At 42.5% G+C, this 19,814-nt stretch overlaps 1 protein-coding gene across 1 annotated transcript; it reads left to right on the top strand.

Annotated features, from left to right (window-relative positions):
- The first annotated feature begins 686 nt into the window (after positions 1–686).
- On the top strand, positions 687–1,202 carry LOC149612311 (uncharacterized). Its single transcript, XM_089858577.1, has one exon. It carries the CDS (start codon positions 687–689, stop codon positions 1,200–1,202), a length of 516 nt encoding a protein of 171 aa, XP_089714703.1.
- Positions 1,203–19,814: the final 18,612 nt, after the last annotated feature.

Genomic DNA, 19,814 nt, shown 5'->3' on the forward strand with positions numbered 1-19,814 from the left:
CCCCACTTGAATTCTCTCTGGTAGAAGAGCTTCGGAAAATATCATTCATAGTAAAATTCGTGGACGCTTCGCGCCATCTAGGTTTTCATCCGATAGAACGATTTCACTTTTTATTTCTGTAAAACCCTTTCAACTATTCCCCCCTAATAAACACAAGTGACTCAATGGTGAGAACAGAAATGAAAGTCTATTTTATTAATTACTTTAATGACCATTAGAGTCGGGATTACAATAGTGTTTGGAAACGTTTTATAATTATTCTAGAAAATTAATTATTTATTTTAATCGTTGTGATATCGTTATTCCGCGTGTAGCCCAGCAGGGGCATAGATAATAGATTGTATATAAACGGGGCTCTCCGCTAGATAAGGGGAGTTCCCAGTTAGAGCGAGTGGAATAAAGTTACTTTACCTTTATCTCTTATGTGTTATTCCTAAGCAACGACACTACATTTTGGCGACGGAGCCGTGTCATGTTAAAGGAGAATCGCGCTTAACAGTCGGTTTTACTTACGTTCGGGGTACGCTATAGTCGCGTTACGGGGATCGTCTTTAACGTCACGGACGCCGGTCAACCATTACGTTCGGGGTACGCTATAGTCGCGTTACGGGGATCGTCTTTAACGTCACGGACGCCGGTCAACCATTACGTTCGGGGTACGCTAGTCGCGTTACGGGGTTCGTATCATGACGTCCGCCAATTTGCCAGCTCTTGCGCCGTTTACCCTACTCAACGACTCGACCGCTGTAGCTTCACGTTGGGAAAAATGGATTCAACGCTTTGACATCTACTTGGTTGCCATGAACGTCACCAGTGACACGCGTAAACGTGCACTGTTACTTCACGCGGCGGGAGATGACGTATTTGATATCTTTTCGACTTTGACGCAGACCGGGACTACCTATGATGAAGCCAAGGCCGCGCTCGCGCTACATTTCGCTCCTCAACGCAATACGGAGTACGAAGTCTTCGTCTTCAAACAAGCCAAGCAAGGCGAAGATGAATCACTCGACGACTTCCATATTCGATTAAGAAAATTATCAACGCATTGCGATTTCAACGACGTATCACGCGAAGTCAAGTCTCAGTTCATAATGGGAGTCAACTCCAAGCGGTTGAGGAGAGCTGCGCTTCGAGACCCAAATTTGTCCATGGAAGATATCTTGAAACAAGGTCGTCTGGACGAAGCAACGGATCGTTAAGCAGCTGCAATGGAAAGGTCGGGACCAGAGACTGGTAAAGAAAGAGTCGAGGCAATCATTCACAACAAGTTCAGGGGGCCTAGGCGAGAGGAGGCAAGGAAATCTGTTCGCATGCCTCTACCACAGGACCAATCATGTCGAAATTGCGGATACGAATGGCCTCACGGAAGAAAAGGCTGTCCAGCCAAGGGTAAAATATGTTCCAAGTGCAAGAAAGCGAATCATTTCGCCAGGTGCTGTCAATGGACACAGCGGGATACACGGAAGAAATCTCCCAAGGTCCGAGTGTTCGAGAAAGTAAGCTCGGAGAGTACCAGCTCGGAAGGGGACGAAAGGAACGAAGAATACATCAACTCAGTAAACAGTTCAGCGACGGACGGGTCACCGACGGCAATGGTATCACTCAATGGCAAAGACGTGTTAATGACCATCGATACTGGAGCGACTGTAAACGTCATGGGGGATGAGACTTACAAGAAGCTAGGTCTACCACCAGTGAAGGGAACGTCAGTTGAGCTACGAGCATATGGGTCCAGGAAGCGATTACCGGTACTAGGTCGCTGCAAGATTACCTTCGCGACACAGAAAAAAGTCTTACATATACGTGGTTGGATGCTGGTCGATATCCGTACTGGGATTCAAAACCGCGGAAAACCTTGGGTTGATCAAGATATTGACGGACGAAGTCAAGGAAATTGTAACAATCTCGGAAACAATTGACTGGAAGGCGGTATTTCCGGATCTATTCACCGGAATTGGCAAACTGAAAGGGTACCAGGCGCATCTCCACATCGATGAATCGGTACCGGGGAAAATCCAACCTCACAGTAGAATTCCTTTTGCGATGAGGGACGTCGTGGAAAAGGAACTGGAACGATTAGAAGCAGAGGACATAATAGAACGAGCAAATGGGCCGACGCCCTGGGTTTCACCGATTGTCCTGATACCAAAGCGTGAACCAGACATGGGCGCTCTCCTCTCCTTTTGGAGTGAAATGAGCGTTTTGAGAGGAGAGACTCAGAAATTATACTATTGTGAGTGGAGGGTGAGTGGTAGTGGTAAGTCTTTAACAAAACAATAGGCAAGAAAATGAGCGCAACGTTATAATATCATGAATTATTGGAGTGAACCTCTTTGCCTACTCGAAAAACCTATATTAAAAGAGCGCGAGTTTTTACGGGCGGTGTAAGAGGGGTGTAAAAGGGGGTGAGTTTGAAAACTATGCGTTTCAAAATGGCTCGTGAGTGTGAGAGGTGAGTGGGAGGAAAAATATTTTGGGAGAGGGGGTTCTCTTCTTCTCGCCTTTGGAGTGGGGTGAAAATAAAAAACTTTCCACTGTATCTCGATGGGGGTTTGGGCAACTAGGGGGTAGGAAGGTAAATAGAGAAACAAAACTGACAGCTGTGTATTGATATAGTCATGTGACTGTCTGGGTTCCCTCTGCTTGTCTGAATCGGTCTAGTGAAGTACGAATGCTTAATGGCTAAAACAAAACTTCGAGAATGTTCGAGGATCGTTGCTAGGCTTGTAGTGTATGAAACCCTGGCAAACTAGATAGATTCAATAGATGAAACGAAGTGGGAGAGTTAAGTTCTGCATTTAGGACCGTGTAGGTGAGGCTCTGAAAGTACCGGAGTGATTTTCATATTTTTCACTCCTTTCACTATTTAAGTCAAAATTTGAACTATTTATAGGAATTTCTAAATAATGATGAAAGGATGAGGTCTGAAAAATATTTTAGATTGAGAGAGGTGAGTGGATTAAGTCTTGGAAAACATTTTACATAATAAGAGATGAGAGGAGGTTCAATAAAACTACGAGAAAAAATGAGTAGTGAGAGGAATGAAAATTTTTAAATTTTATCTTAATTGAGATGAGAGGAGGTGTAATAAAACTACGAAATAAAATGAGCAGTGAGAGGTGTGAAACACTTTAATTTTTATCTTAATTGAGATGAGAGGAGATTTATTAAAACTACGAGATAAAATGAGCAGTGAGAGGAGTGAAAAGTTACTATGATGTTTTGTTTGGGAAAGGAGCGAGGTTTACTGAAAGGCCTACTATCATGGAAAACCAGTTGGAGTGAGCTGCTCGTTCCCTGCTAAAGAAATTTGAGGAGTGGGAGAGGCTGGGGGTTCGCCCATGTCTGGCGTGAACAGAACCAGGAGCTGTCGGGAGCTAGCCAGAGAAAGAAGGAGTATCGCATGTGTGTTGACATGAGACTTCCCAACACGGCTATCAAGAGAGAACGTCATATTACACCCACGACTGAAGACATATTGGCCGTAGCCAATGGAGCAAGGCTGTTCTCGAAGATTGACCTGAGAATGGGGTACCATCAACTCGAACTGGATGAGGAGTCAAGGGTGATAACAACGTTTTCTACGCACGTCGGGCTGCGAAGATACAAGCGACTATTCTTTGGGGTGTCATCCGCTGCCGAGCTATTTCAAGACGTAATATCACAAGTCATTGCAGGGATTCCGGGTACCGTTAACGCCAGCGATGACATATTTGTTCGTGGACCTTCGAAGGAAGAACACGACCAAAGACTAGAGCAAATCTTACGTCGATTGCAGGAGTCAGGGCTGACGTTGAACGCAAACAAGTGCCTCTTCGGACAGAGTTCCTTGCTTTTCTTTGGATTCGTGTTATCAGACAAGGGAATATCGGTGGATCCAGCTAAAATAGCTGCATCCACATCACTTTAACCCACAACTACGGTAGAAGAGGTACACAGCTTGATTGGTATGATCCAATATAGTGGAAGATTTATTCCCGACCTGGCAACGATAACGTTCCCGATAAGGCAGCTGTTAAAGAAGGATACGCCGATGGTTTGGACAGAAGAACATCAACAGGCATTCACTACGCTCAAGACTCGTCTAGCTGCCGATGTAAAATTAGCCTATTTTAACCCGAAGTATAAGACGAACTTGGTGGTGGACGCAAGTCCGGTAGGATTGGGAGCAATTCTAAGCCAAGAAGATCCATCCACGAAGACGGTCAGGGTGGTAGCATACGCCAGCAAGTCGTTAACCGACGTCCAGCGTCGGTATTCACAAATTGAGCGGGAACTCCTTGCAGTCTAATGGGCGATAGACCACTACCATCTTTTTGTCTACGGCGTCAAGTTCACCGTCTACACGGATCATCAGCCGTTAGTCCACATCATAGAGAAGCCCCACCTGAGAACCTTGGCAAGGATTGAACGGATGTGTGTCAAAATCCAACAGTACACGTTTGACATACTATACCGGCCAGGGAAGGACAATCCATCCGACTATCTCTCACGTCACCCAGAACCCTGTTCTACTCCGGAAGAGAACGATGATTTGGAAGCTTACATCAGCTACATAGTGGACTGTACTATCCCGAAAGCCATTTCCAAAGAAACGATTATAGAAGAGACCCTCAAAGATCCGACATTGCAGACGGTAATCCAAGAACTTGGCAAACCGGGAGGCGCGGGTTCAGAATTTTCCGGCAAAGATCTAACCTAGTATAAGAAGATCCGGAGGGAACTAGCGGTACATGACAGTGGAATATTGCTCAGGGGTTCAAGAATCATTATACCCTTAGGACTGAGAGAGCAATGCGTGGATCTGGCACACATCGGACATCAAGGGATCGTCAAGACGAAGAGGCTACTACGAGAGAGGGTCTGGTTCCCAGGAATAGACGAAATGGTTGAAACCAAAATTAGGAATTGTCTTGCGTGTCAGACGGTGGTAGGGGATGTCAAGGAAGAGCCGCTGAAGATGACCGAATTGCCGGATGACGTCTGGACCAACTTGGTCATGGATTTTGCTGGTCCATTTCCGGATGGCTGTCACCTGCTCGGTTTGATCGATGAATACTCACGGTATCCGGTGGTTCAGGTGGTCACTACACTAACCGCAGCCAACATCCTGGACAAGATAGAACGGATCTTTGCTCTCTTCGGGTTTCCGGAGAAGCTGAAGACTGACAACGGACCCCCATTCAATTCGTTGGCGTTTACGAAACGGTTAAAGGAGTTGGGGTGCTATCACCAGCGAGTCACTAAACTCTGGCCACAAGCGATTGGAGAAGCAGAACGGTTCATGAGGACATTGAACAAGTTCATCCAAGCTACCCAAGTTGAGCAGAAACCATGGAAGAACGAGCTCAATAACTTTTTGATGGCGTATCGAACTACACCCCATATGACAACGGGGAAGTCACCAGGGGAGATCTTGTTTGGACGGAAAGTAAGATCATGGCTTCCCGAGATGAACCCTATAAGACCAGACGCTATATTCCGGAAAGCTGAGAAAGAGAAGAAAGACGCCATGAAAGTGTACGCAGACAAGAAACGCCATGCGACTCCTCATGATTTCCGAAAAGGGGACTGGGTCTTGGTTCGACAGCAGAAGCATAACAAGCTAACACCTTTCTACGATCTCGAGCCCTATCAAGTCGTTAAAGTCCAGGGGTCACGAGTCACTGCCACTAGACAGGGGAAAACGATTGAACGCAACTGTTCTTTCTTCAGGAAAGTTTCGGAGGAAGTAGCTGCTCAAGGGTCTTCAAGGCGAGGAGATGATATACCGGACCGATCGCAACTTCCTGACTGGCCACGAATCTCTGGGGCACCTGTACCAGTCCAAAGACGCTATCCAGTCCGAGAGGGACGAGGAGTTCCGCCAAACAGATATGGCAATTTGGCAATTTAGCTTATTAGCACACAAGAACAATTTAAAATATTTTAACGTTATAATATTGTATGAAGGATTTGTTAAATACTTTTGGATAGTTAAATTTTAATAACTGTGTTTTAGTTGGTCTAACGAAATTATAGTTTGGAAATTAATTGTTTTGTTTTAACAAAGGAAGGGATGTGATATCGTTACTCCGCGTGTAGCCCAGCAGGGGCATAGATAATAGATGTATATAAACGGGGCTCTCCGCTAGATAAGGGGAGTTCCCAGTTAGAGCGAGTGGAATAAAGTTACTTTACCTTTATCTCTTATGTGTTATTCTTAAGCAACGACTGAGGCTGGATTTTCCCCGGTACCGATTCATCGATGTGGAGATGCGCCTGGTACCCTTTCAGTTTGCCAATTCCGGTGATTATATCCGGAAATACCGCCTTCCAGTCAATTGTTTCCGAGATTGTTCCAATTTCCTTGACTTCGTCCGTCAATATCTTGATCAACCCAAGGCGTATCGAACTACACCCCATATGACAACGGGGAAGTCACCAGGGGAGATCTTGTTTGGACGGAAAGTAAGATCATGGCTTCCCGAGATGAACCCTATAAGACCAGACGCTATATTCCGGAAAGCTGAGAAAGAGAAGAAAGACGCCATGAAAGTGTACGCAGACAAGAAACGCCATGCGACTCCTCATGATTTCCGAAAAGGGGACTGGGTCTTGGTTCGACAGCAGAAGCATAACAAGCTAACACCTTTCTACGATCTCGAGCCCTATCAAGTCGTTAAAGTCCAGGGGTCACGAGTCACTGCCACTAGACAGGGGAAAACGATTGAACGCAACTGTTCTTTCTTCAGGAAAGTTTCGGAGGAAGTAGCTGCTCAAGGGTCTTCAAGGCGAGGAGATGATATACCGGACCGATCGCAACTTCCTGACTGGCCACGAATCTCTGGGGCACCTGTACCAGTCCAAAGACGCTATCCAGTCCGAGAGGGACGAGGAGTTCCGCCAAACAGATATGGCAATTTGGCAATTTAGCTTATTAGCACACAAGAACAATTTAAAATATTTTAACGTTATAATATTGTATGAAGGATTTGTTAAATACTTTTGGATAGTTAAATTTTAATAACTGTGTTTTAGTTGGTCTAACGAAATTATAGTTTGGAAATTAATTGTTTTGTTTTAACAAAGGAAGGGATGTGATATCGTTACTCCGCGTGTAGCCCAGCAGGGGCATAGATAATAGATGTATATAAACGGGGCTCTCCGCTAGATAAGGGGAGTTCCCAGTTAGAGCGAGTGGAATAAAGTTACTTTACCTTTATCTCTTATGTGTTATTCTTAAGCAACGACTGAGGCTGGATTTTCCCCGGTACCGATTCATCGATGTGGAGATGCGCCTGGTACCCTTTCAGTTTGCCAATTCCGGTGAATATATCCGGAAATACCGCCTTCCAGTCAATTGTTTCCGAGATTGTTCCAATTTCCTTGACTTCGTCCGTCAATATCTTGATCAACCCAAGGCGTATCGAACTACACCCCATATGACAACGGGGAAGTCACCAGGGGAGATCTTGTTTGGACGGAAAGTAAGATCATGGCTTCCCGAGATGAACCCTATAAGACCAGACGCTATATTCCGGAAAGCTGAGAAAGAGAAGAAAGACGCCATGAAAGTGTACGCAGACAAGAAACGCCATGCGACTCCTCATGATTTCCGAAAAGGGGACTGGGTCTTGGTTCGACAGCAGAAGCATAACAAGCTAACACCTTTCTACGATCTCGAGCCCTATCTAGTCGTTAAAGTCCAGGGGTCACGAGTCACTGCCGCTAGACAGGGGAAAACGATTGAACGCAACTGTTCTTTCTTCAGGAAAGTTTCGGAGGAAGTAGCTGCTCAAGGGTCTTCAAGGCGAGGAGATGATATACCGGACCGATCGCAACTTCCTGACTGGCCACGAATCTCTGGGGCACCTGTACCAGTCCAAAGACGCTATCCAGTCCGAGAGGGACGAGGAGTTCCGCCAAACAGATATGGCAATTTGGCAATTTAGCTTATTAGCACACAAGAACAATTTAAAATATTTTAACGTTATAATATTGTATGAAGGATTTGTTAAATACTTTTGGATAGTTAAATTTTAATAACTGTGTTTTAGTTGGTCTAACGAAATTATAGTTTGGAAATTAATTGTTTTGTTTTAACAAAGGAAGGGATGTGATATCGTTACTCCGCGTGTAGCCCAGCAGGGGCATAGATAATAGATGTATATAAACGGGGCTCTCCGCTAGATAAGGGGAGTTCCCAGTTAGAGCGAGTGGAATAAAGTTACTTTACCTTTATCTCTTATGTGTTATTCTTAAGCAACGACTGAGGCTGGATTTTCCCCGGTACCGATTCATCGATGTGGAGATGCGCCTGGTACCCTTTCAGTTTGCCAATTCCGGTGAATATATCCGGAAATACCGCCTTCCAGTCAATTGTTTCCGAGATTGTTCCAATTTCCTTGACTTCGTCCGTCAATATCTTGATCAACCCAAGGCGTATCGAACTACACCCCATATGACAACGGGGAAGTTACCAGGGGAGATCTTGTTTGGACGGAAAGTAAGATCATGGCTTCCCGAGATGAACCCTATAAGACCAGACGCTATATTCCGGAAAGCTGAGAAAGAGAAGAAAGACGCCATGAAAGTGTACGCAGACAAGAAACGCCATGCGACTCCTCATGATTTCCGAAAAGGGGACTGGGTCTTGGTTCGACAGCAGAAGCATAACAAGCTAACACCTTTCTACGATCTCGAGCCCTATCAAGTCGTTAAAGTCCAGGGGTCACGAGTCACTGCCACTAGACAGGGGAAAACGATTGAACGCAACTGTTCTTTCTTCAGGAAAGTTTCGGAGGAAGTAGCTGCTCAAGGGTCTTCAAGGCGAGGAGATGATATACCGGACCGATCGCAACTTCCTGACTGGCCACGAATCTCTGGGGCACCTGTACCAGTCCAAAGACGCTATCCAGTCCGAGAGGGACGAGGAGTTCCGCCAAACAGATATGGCAATTTGGCAATTTAGCTTATTAGCACACAAGAACAATTTAAAATATTTTAACGTTATAATATTGTATGAAGGATTTGTTAAATACTTTTGGATAGTTAAATTTTAATAACTGTGTTTTAGTTGGTCTAACGAAATTATAGTTTGGAAATTAATTGTTTTGTTTTAACAAAGGAAGGGATGTGATATCGTTACTCCGCGTGTAGCCCAGCAGGGGCATAGATAATAGATGTATATAAACGGGGCTCTCCGCTAGATAAGGGGAGTTCCCAGTTAGAGCGAGTGGAATAAAGTTACTTTACCTTTATCTCTTATGTGTTATTCTTAAGCAACGACTGAGGCTGGATTTTCCCCGGTACCGATTCATCGATGTGGAGATGCGCCTGGTACCCTTTCAGTTTGCCAATTCCGGTGAATATATCCGGAAATACCGCCTTCCAGTCAATTGTTTCCGAGATTGTTCCAATTTCCTTGACTTCGTCCGTCAATATCTTGATCAACCCAAGGCGTATCGAACTACACCCCATATGACAACGGGGAAGTCACCAGGGGAGATCTTGTTTGGACGGAAAGTAAGATCATGGCTTCCCGAGATGAACCCTATAAGACCAGACGCTATATTCCGGAAAGCTGAGAAAGAGAAGAAAGACGCCATGAAAGTGTACGCAGACAAGAAACGCCATGCGACTCCTCATGATTTCCGAAAAGGGGACTGGGTCTTGGTTCGACAGCAGAAGCATAACAAGCTAACACCTTTCTACGATCTCGAGCCCTATCTAGTCGTTAAAGTCCAGGGGTCACGAGTCACTGCCACTAGACAGGGGAAAACGATTGAACGCAACTGTTCTTTCTTCAGGAAAGTTTCGGAGGAAGTAGCTGCTCAAGGGTCTTCAAGGCGAGGAGATGATATACCGGACCGATCGCAACTTCCTGACTGGCCACGAATCTCTGGGGCACCTGTACCAGTCCAAAGACGCTATCCAGTCCGAGAGGGACGAGGAGTTCCGCCAAACAGATATGGCAATTTGGCAATTTAGCTTATTAGCACACAAGAACAATTTAAAATATTTTAACGTTATAATATTGTATGAAGGATTTGTTAAATACTTTTGGATAGTTAAATTTTAATAACTGTGTTTTAGTTGGTCTAACGAAATTATAGTTTGGAAATTAATTGTTTTGTTTTAACAAAGGAAGGGATGTGATATCGTTACTCCGCGTGTAGCCCAGCAGGGGCATAGATAATAGATGTATATAAACGGGGCTCTCCGCTAGATAAGGGGAGTTCCCAGTTAGAGCGAGTGGAATAAAGTTACTTTACCTTTATCTCTTATGTGTTATTCTTAAGCAACGACTGAGGCTGGATTTTCCCCGGTACCGATTCATCGATGTGGAGATGCGCCTGGTACCCTTTCAGTTTGCCAATTCCGGTGAATATATCCGGAAATACCGCCTTCCAGTCAATTGTTTCCGAGATTGTTCCAATTTCCTTGACTTCGTCCGTCAATATCTTGATCAACCCAAGGCGTATCGAACTACACCCCATATGACAACGGGGAAGTTACCAGGGGAGATCTTGTTTGGACGGAAAGTAAGATCATGGCTTCCCGAGATGAACCCTATAAGACCAGACGCTATATTCCGGAAAGCTGAGAAAGAGAAGAAAGACGCCATGAAAGTGTACGCAGACAAGAAACGCCATGCGACTCCTCATGATTTCCGAAAAGGGGACTGGGTCTTGGTTCGACAGCAGAAGCATAACAAGCTAACACCTTTCTACGATCTCGAGCCCTATCAAGTCGTTAAAGTCCAGGGGTCACGAGTCACTGCCACTAGACAGGGGAAAACGATTGAACGCAACTGTTCTTTCTTCAGGAAAGTTTCGGAGGAAGTAGCTGCTCAAGGGTCTTCAAGGCGAGGAGATGATATACCGGACCGATCGCAACTTCCTGACTGGCCACGAATCTCTGGGGCACCTGTACCAGTCCAAAGACGCTATCCAGTCCGAGAGGGACGAGGAGTTCCGCCAAACAGATATGGCAATTTGGCAATTTAGCTTATTAGCACACAAGAACAATTTAAAATATTTTAACGTTATAATATTGTATGAAGGATTTGTTAAATACTTTTGGATAGTTAAATTTTAATAACTGTGTTTTAGTTGGTCTAACGAAATTATAGTTTGGAAATTAATTGTTTTGTTTTAACAAAGGAAGGGATGTGATATCGTTACTCCGCGTGTAGCCCAGCAGGGGCATAGATAATAGATGTATATAAACGGGGCTCTCCGCTAGATAAGGGGAGTTCCCAGTTAGAGCGAGTGGAATAAAGTTACTTTACCTTTATCTCTTATGTGTTATTCTTAAGCAACGACTGAGGCTGGATTTTCCCCGGTACCGATTCATCGATGTGGAGATGCGCCTGGTACCCTTTCAGTTTGCCAATTCCGGTGAATATATCCGGAAATACCGCCTTCCAGTCAATTGTTTCCGAGATTGTTCCAATTTCCTTGACTTCGTCCGTCAATATCTTGATCAACCCAAGGCGTATCGAACTACACCCCATATGACAACGGGGAAGTCACCAGGGGAGATCTTGTTTGGACGGAAAGTAAGATCATGGCTTCCCGAGATGAACCCTATAAGACCAGACGCTATATTCCGGAAAGCTGAGAAAGAGAAGAAAGACGCCATGAAAGTGTACGCAGACAAGAAACGCCATGCGACTCCTCATGATTTCCGAAAAGGGGACTGGGTCTTGGTTCGACAGCAGAAGCATAACAAGCTAACACCTTTCTACGATCTCGAGCCCTATCAAGTCGTTAAAGTCCAGGGGTCACGAGTCACTGCCACTAGACAGGGGAAAACGATTGAACGCAACTGTTCTTTCTTCAGGAAAGTTTCGGAGGAAGTAGCTGCTCAAGGGTCTTCAAGGCGAGGAGATGATATACCGGACCGATCGCAACTTCCTGACTGGCCACGAATCTCTGGGGCACCTGTACCAGTCCAAAGACGCTATCCAGTCCGAGAGGGACGAGGAGTTCCGCCAAACAGATATGGCAATTTGGCAATTTAGCTTATTAGCACACAAGAACAATTTAAAATATTTTAACGTTATAATATTGTATGAAGGATTTGTTAAATACTTTTGGATAGTTAAATTTTAATAACTGTGTTTTAGTTGGTCTAACGAAATTATAGTTTGGAAATTAATTGTTTTGTTTTAACAAAGGAAGGGATGTGATATCGTTACTCCGCGTGTAGCCCAGCAGGGGCATAGATAATAGATGTATATAAACGGGGCTCTCCGCTAGATAAGGGGAGTTCCCAGTTAGAGCGAGTGGAATAAAGTTACTTTACCTTTATCTCTTATGTGTTATTCTTAAGCAACGACTGAGGCTGGATTTTCCCCGGTACCGATTCATCGATGTGGAGATGCGCCTGGTACCCTTTCAGTTTGCCAATTCCGGTGAATATATCCGGAAATACCGCCTTCCAGTCAATTGTTTCCGAGATTGTTCCAATTTCCTTGACTTCGTCCGTCAATATCTTGATCAACCCAAGGCGTATCGAACTACACCCCATATGACAACGGGGAAGTCACCAGGGGAGATCTTGTTTGGACGGAAAGTAAGATCATGGCTTCCCGAGATGAACCCTATAAGACCAGACGCTATATTCCGGAAAGCTGAGAAAGAGAAGAAAGACGCCATGAAAGTGTACGCAGACAAGAAACGCCATGCGACTCCTCATGATTTCCGAAAAGGGGACTGGGTCTTGGTTCGACAGCAGAAGCATAACAAGCTAACACCTTTCTACGATCTCGAGCCCTATCAAGTCGTTAAAGTCCAGGGGTCACGAGTCACTGCCACTAGACAGGAGAAAACGATTGAACGCAACTGTTCTTTCTTCAAGAAAGTTTCGGAGGAAGTAGCTGCTCAAGGGTCCTCAAGGCGAGGAGATGATATACCGGACCGATCGCAACTTTCTGACTGGCCACGAATCTCTGGGGCACCTGTACCAGTCGAAAGACGCTATCCAGTCCGAGAGGGACGAGGAGTTCCGCCAAACAGATATGGCAATTTAGCATATTAGCACACAAGAACAATTTAAAATATTTTAACGTTATAATATTGTATGAAGGATTTGTTAAATACTTTTGGATAGTTAAATTTTAATAACTGTGTTTTAGTTGGTCTAACGAAATTATAGTTTGGAAATTAATTGTTTTGTTTTAACAAAGGAAGGGATGTGATATCGTTACTCCGCGTGTAGCCCAGCAGGGGCATAGATAATAGATTGTATATAAACGGGACTCTCCGCTAGATAAGGGGAGTTCCCAGTTAGAGCGAGTGGAATAAAGTTACTTTACCTTTATCTCTTATGTGTTATTCTTAAGCAACGACACTACAATCGTGATTTGTTATTTCAATTTTATTGAAGTTAAATTTCTTAGAATAGGGCAAAAAATCACCCCTCGCCAGGTAAAAATACAGATTTTTTCGAATCGCCCGCCGGAAAGATCCCATTTTATTACAGGGAGCTAACAGTTCTGAACCTGAAACGTCACACCCTACTATCTCTTACTGGAGTTTCATCCCTCCTAACGGTTGGAAACAGTATTCAACACGCAAAAATGCCAACCGGAGAGGGGCTGCGTGACGTCAGATTATCTCTTCCCCCAGCCAGTTGTTAGCTCCCTATTGGTTGAAAAAATATCTCATACTCAGCGGCTGTCTAAGGGTGATTTTAATAATTGTAATTTATGAGAAAAACTTGGTTTTATACCCTTCGATAACCTAAAAACAACTAAAGTCAAAATTTTAAAAATCTTAAACTTCTATGGCTTTAATATTTATTATAGGAAAGTCTCAAAAACTATACTAATTTTAATCAAAACCAATCATTACGTTTATCCTAACAATTGTGCTAGGACAAACGCTCTACAGACGCCGACAATATAAGGGAAAATAATAATAATAATAATAATAATAATAATAATAATAAAAATAATAATAATAATAATAATAATAATAATAAAATAAACAATTCTGTACTAAGTTCAGCTTTGGCCACTTTTAATTTTATTAATTAACGACCAAATTAATTCCAATAATGTATTACAAACCACTAATCATGATTAAAAAGCCAATTTGAACCTCTTGAATGCCCCCTTTGGCTAATTTAGATCAAATTAATTTTTAAACCATATTTAAAAGTATTTTAAACCATTGGCAAAATTAAAAAAAGGCTATTTTGAACTTTAATAGCTCTAATTTTAATTAATAATGCCTTCATCGCACCTAGATCTCCTTAAATAAAACGGCATAGGAATTGGTTGTTAAAATACGAAGAAAAAACTAATGCCGTTTCCCATGGACTAATTTTGTTGGGTAGAGTGAAAGTTTCCTTATTAGTGAATTAAAATACAGCTACGTCTCCTTAAATAGTGCTCCTTGGAAAACGGCATCAGCTTCCTTTTAGGTCCGCTTGAGGGCACCCTAGAGCGTGGTAACGTTTTTTCAAAGAAAATATAGGGGAGGAGTTGAAGCTCCCCCGCTCCACAAGGCTAAATTACATTGTTGCCCCTAAATTATTCTAGTGGTATGAGGGAGTTTCCGGCTCAGTCGCGCCACCTACGATACCGATAAATTTCTCAAACGGAAATGCCTCGGTACTGCGCATTGAAGATGCGCGGTAGAAAAGAGCAACAAGATTTTCCCCTCTTTCCACTCCTCCCCTATATTCTCTTTGGTTTTTTGTCGTTTACTACAAATTTGGAGGGATTCGCGCGACGCCGTCACAAACGGTTTAGCTTTGGACACGACAACAACTGTAAGAAAATGAACGCGTTAAAAATTGACAATCTCGTCGCAATGTTACTTAGCCCGGAAGGGTTAAATACGGGGCGGGCTTTGTTTAAAGCCGAAGAAATCGGCATTAGAAGCATAAAATTATTAAAAAATAAGGTACGTTAAGGTTAAACTTTACTTTAGCTTGCGCATTCAAATGTTTTTTTCATTAAATATCATTTATTCAAGGTTAATTTGTTAAAATTAAGTTGCGGAAATTAATAAAAATATTGTAGCATGGCTGCCAGATTCCTGGGAGTTTCTACTCCTAGGGTCTGGCAGGGTGTATAAGCCTCCATGCTACATGTTCCTCCTCCTTTTGTGATTCTGAGAAAATTTCTTACTCAGTCGTTAGTCAGCTCTCGGAACGAGCAGTATTTTGTTTGTTACTTTACTGTCAAGTTACGGTATAGTCGGGTTAAGCCCTTTTGAATTAATAAAATTTATTAATTTTTATTATTAATAAAATAAAACTTGTTTCTTCTGTTTTGACTAAAAAGTAAGTTGTCTTTATTCTTTTTATGGCCCTCGGGAGCTTTCTCCCTTAATTAAATTATTCTACGGAGGGTTACATAAAAATGGCGCCCGAACAGGGACCCGATAAGAATAGGCCTTAAGCCTCGGTCAGTCCCGTAGCAAAATTGTTTATCATTGCCGGTATATCCGTCCCCCACGTGGTGTTAAGCCTTGGCTTCCACGAAGGTAAACGATTAAGGATACTTAAATTAAATTAAATCTAACTTAATCATGACAGATTTTAATAATTAAATAAAATTAAAATTATCTTTGTATTTGATGTATTGAAATTAGATAACTTACTTGTATATTGTTGTAAACTTAACTTGACTGTTTTACATTTAATTGATTGGTAGGATTGCACTTTATCTAACTAACTCAACTAACAGCGGTTTCTGACTAATTAGACCACGGAGAGTTCGGAAAAAATAGTAAAAAAATTCTAAACCCGCCGCAAGTTGGTCCAAAAAATTTTTGAAAATTTTAAAATTGCATGTATTTACCATAACGTCGGGCCCCGAGAATTCCAGAGAAACCAAGCTCCGTCGTCTGCAGCCGAGCTCGATCTTACCAATGGACTCGCGACGAAAATAGTGTTATAGCTTATTCTAGATCTTACTAAGAAAAGGTAAATCTACAAAAATTATGAGATTTATGCTAATAATATTTGAAAAGGTGGATTTTAATTGAGAAAAAATTAGGAAAAGGTCTCATTTTATTTGAGTTGTAAAAGAAGTAAGCATCACAATTTTGGAAAAGGCGGATTTTAGTTGAGAAATATTTCAGAAAAGGTTGCATTCTATTTGGGTTGTAAATGAAGTAATCATCTAGTTTTTGCAAGAGGCTTCAAATAATTTGGGAAGCAAATGAACGTAAAGGCAAAATTATGTAAAATTACGCGAATTATTTGGAAATTAATGGTAATATTTGGAAAAGGCGTCATATTTTACGGCAATATTTTGGAAAAGGCGTCATATTTTACGGCAATATTTTGGAAAAGGCGTCATATTTTACGGCAATATTTTGGAAAAGGCGTCATATTTTACGGCAATATTTTGGAAAAGGCGTCATATTTTACGGCAATATTTTGGAAAAGGCGTCATATTTTACGGCAATATTTTGGAAAAGGCGTCATATTTTACGGCAATACTTTGGAAAAGGCGTCAAATTTTACAGCAATATTTTGGAAAAGGCGTCATATTTTACGGCAATATTTTGGAAAAGGCGTCAAATTATACGGCAATATTTTGGAAAAGGCGTCAAATTTTACAGCAATATTTTGGAAAAGGCGTCAAATTTTACAGAAATATTTTGGAAAAGGCGTCATATTTTACGGCAATATTTTGGAAAAGGCGTCATATTTTACAGCAATATTTTGGAAAAGGCGTCGAATTTTAACGCAATATTTTGGAAAAGGCGTCAAATTTTACAGCAATATTTTGGAAAAGGCGTCAAATTTTACAGCAATATTTTGGAAAAGGCGTCATATATTACGGCAATATTTTGGAAAAGGCGTCAAATTTTACAGCAATATTTTGGAAAAGGCGTCAAATTTTAAGGCAATATTTTGGAAAAGGCGTCAAATTTTACAGCAATATTTTGGACAATGCGTCAAATTTTACAGCAATATTTTAAAAAAGGCGTCATATTTTAACGCAATATTTTGGAAAAGGCGTCAAATTTTACAGCAATATTTTGAAAAAGGCGTCTTATTCTTTTTGAAATATCTAAACACAAACAGCGATATTTTGGAAAGGGTTTCAAATTACCAGGGAAGAACTAAATACAATTAGAAATTCGAAATATATTTATGGTTATGCAGTAATGTGTGGCACTTAGCGTTACCCGAGAAACACCACTTGGAGGTGGCCACACTTCGTTTCTCATGGAGAGTTTTTTTATGGCAGGTCCCCTTGCCTACTGCCGGCTTCAATATCCTGGGGAGTTTTCATTTGTCAGGCCCCCCTACCTATATAATGTCGACCTCATTGCCCTGCCAAATCAAAACTCCTCTGGACGTTGAGGTCGACAGTATATAGGTAGGGGGGCCTGCCAAATGAAAACTCCCCTGGATATTGAATCCCCTTGCCTAAAGCCTTAAACGAAGAAAACCGACCTCACTCATCGCTGAGTTCAACCGTGTTTTCTTCGGTTTGACCACCAATAAGGAACGCTGGCTGTGTCGCTGGATTCAGAGCGTTCAACTCTTCCTCCGACACGCCAATTTCAATTAGTTCAAGGCCTTTTTTCCCTGGACCAGGATAGCATGCCTTGACGTCTTCCAGGAACCGACGGAAGTTGGTTCCAGGAGGAAGCCAATTGCCATCTTGGTCCTTGAAAAAAAGACACCTGTACCAATATGTGGCCATATAACTATTCAACGCCCGGTCAGTTCTGTAGGACTTTATGCTCGCCTTAAAATGTCGGTTTCTGTTTTCGATGTTATTCGTATGAGCACGTGAATCTTCCGAATTCACGAACTCATACTTATGCAAAACAGTCAGATGCTCCCGAAATCCCATCAAAGTACAATTCATGTACATCGGGGCGCCATCTGACACTATCACTGACCCCGGAGCTATGTATTTCGCCATTTGGGTCCACAAAACGGCCCTGGACTTATTCCTGACCTTCAAAAAAGACCATCTTTCGCATCTCTGCAATAGATACCAAAGATACAAATGGTCTCTCCGGCCAATTGAGCCCCGCGGTGGTACTTTCTAGAGTGCAAGTATGTTTCGTCCACCTCTACGAACAATCCTGGTCCTCCAATCTGCACCAGGTCGGCCCTGTTCGAAATGACAATCTCAGCCACCTCGCGACACATGGAAAAGTAATCCACGACGGTATGGCTGGCACATTCACTGTGGATTATAGCGTCAGATACGCTCATTTTGGAAACCCACAGGAAGACGAGGAAGAGATTATCGGTAACCGACAGGTTTTGATTGTAAAACCAGGTGTTTTTCGAGGAGACGAAAGCCTTCGTGCACTCGACCGCCAAATACTCTGGTACCTTCTTTTTGGATGCTTTTAAGGCCTTGCGCCTGTTAGCGCGAGACTGGGCTGCGGAACATCTTATTGAATAGCCAAATCGGCTTTGGGCATTGCCAACCCCAACAAGATATCCATTTAATTCCCCATCATCGTTTTTATTCCCACATCCGCAAGGTGTCTTTCCTTCATTGAAGGATTCAAGACGCGGGACAAGCTCCAAAGAAAGTACTAGGGCAATGGCATCCCTCTCTGACCGCGCCTTTAGGCCATCATCCATCCCGGGAAAAAACCCTCCCCAATTCTTCAAGGAAACCATTTTAAAAAAATGTTCCTCATTCCCAAAATTTGGGTTTTCATACGCCTCGTTTTCCAAATTAGCATGAGCCATTTAGAAATTAAACCTAATAAACCCCCAGAAAATATAATTTGACAGCAGTAATAATTATCTCTCAAAAAGCCTCTTCAAAAAAACACGTCTAATCACGTTGAAAATCAACGAGTCTCTGCTCAGTAAGTTCTCGTTTCCATGGCAACCCGCGAGGCGGAAAGAGGCGCGAATCGAGGGGAGGCGTTAAGGGGCGGCCAGCGGATTCAGTGACAGTTTTAGCGGGGAAGGAATACCATATAATTCAAAGGTATTAAAGGTAAGGTTAGGTTAGCTTACTTATTAGCTAACTTACCACCTTTTCCAAAATTTCTGTTTGCGATTAGGCCTAGTTAACTTTTAAATACTTCCCAAAAGTTTAATGCTATTTTTAGAAACTAAAATATCGCTAATGTAATTTTCGCCATTTCTCGCTTATATTCTCCTTTTCCTTATTTTAGGCATTTCTAATTTTTCTTTACGCAATATTTTGAAAATTTCTCAGATTACTTTACGATCACTGTACCAAAAATGAATGGTTTTGCTAAATTCAGTAGGTCTTAAAAATTCCATAGCTATACTTCCGTTGCGAGTCCTTAAAGTTCTTATAGTTGCCCTCCCCCCGGCATATTTTGAAAGATTGAGTGCATAATGCGTTTAGTCTATAGCGGTAAGTACATGCAATTTTAAAATTTTCAAAAATTTTTTTGACCAACTTGCGGCGGGTTTAGAATTTTTTTACTATTTTTTCCGAACTCCCCGTGGTCTAATTAGTCAGTAACTGCTGTTAGTTGAGTTAGTTAGATAAAGTGCAATCCTACTAATTGATTTATTAACTGATCATTAAATAAATAAATAATGGCATATTCGGACAACAAAACATGGAGGTCTCCTCGAACATCTGAGGATGAGGAGGATGATTCAATATTAAAGAAAAGGGAAGAACTAGCAGAAGAAGATCTGTTTACGTCTACGGAAGACGATGGCGACACGCTAGCACCGCCAGAAACCGCTAAACCTTTGGAGGAATTTAACCGGATTCTTCGAATTAAGGAAGAGAAAGATGAAGAGGATTCAGAGACAAGAAAGAGGGCGACCGTCTCTTCTGAATCGGAATTCTCTCCCTACCAACTATTCCCTCATAAGGG

The sequence above is a fragment of the Phalangium opilio genome, unplaced genomic scaffold (genome assembly GCF_054372755.1).
Source record: "Phalangium opilio isolate 3A_F unplaced genomic scaffold, DU_Popi_V2 ptg000246l_1, whole genome shotgun sequence".
Classification (NCBI taxonomy): Eukaryota; Metazoa; Arthropoda; class Arachnida; order Opiliones; family Phalangiidae; genus Phalangium; species Phalangium opilio.

What these genes read in the sequence shown, in the direction of transcription:
- LOC149612311 (XM_089858577.1), top strand. Translation starts at nt 687, where the DNA reads ATGACGTCCGCCAATTTGCCAGCTCTTGCGCCGTTTACCCTACTCAAC.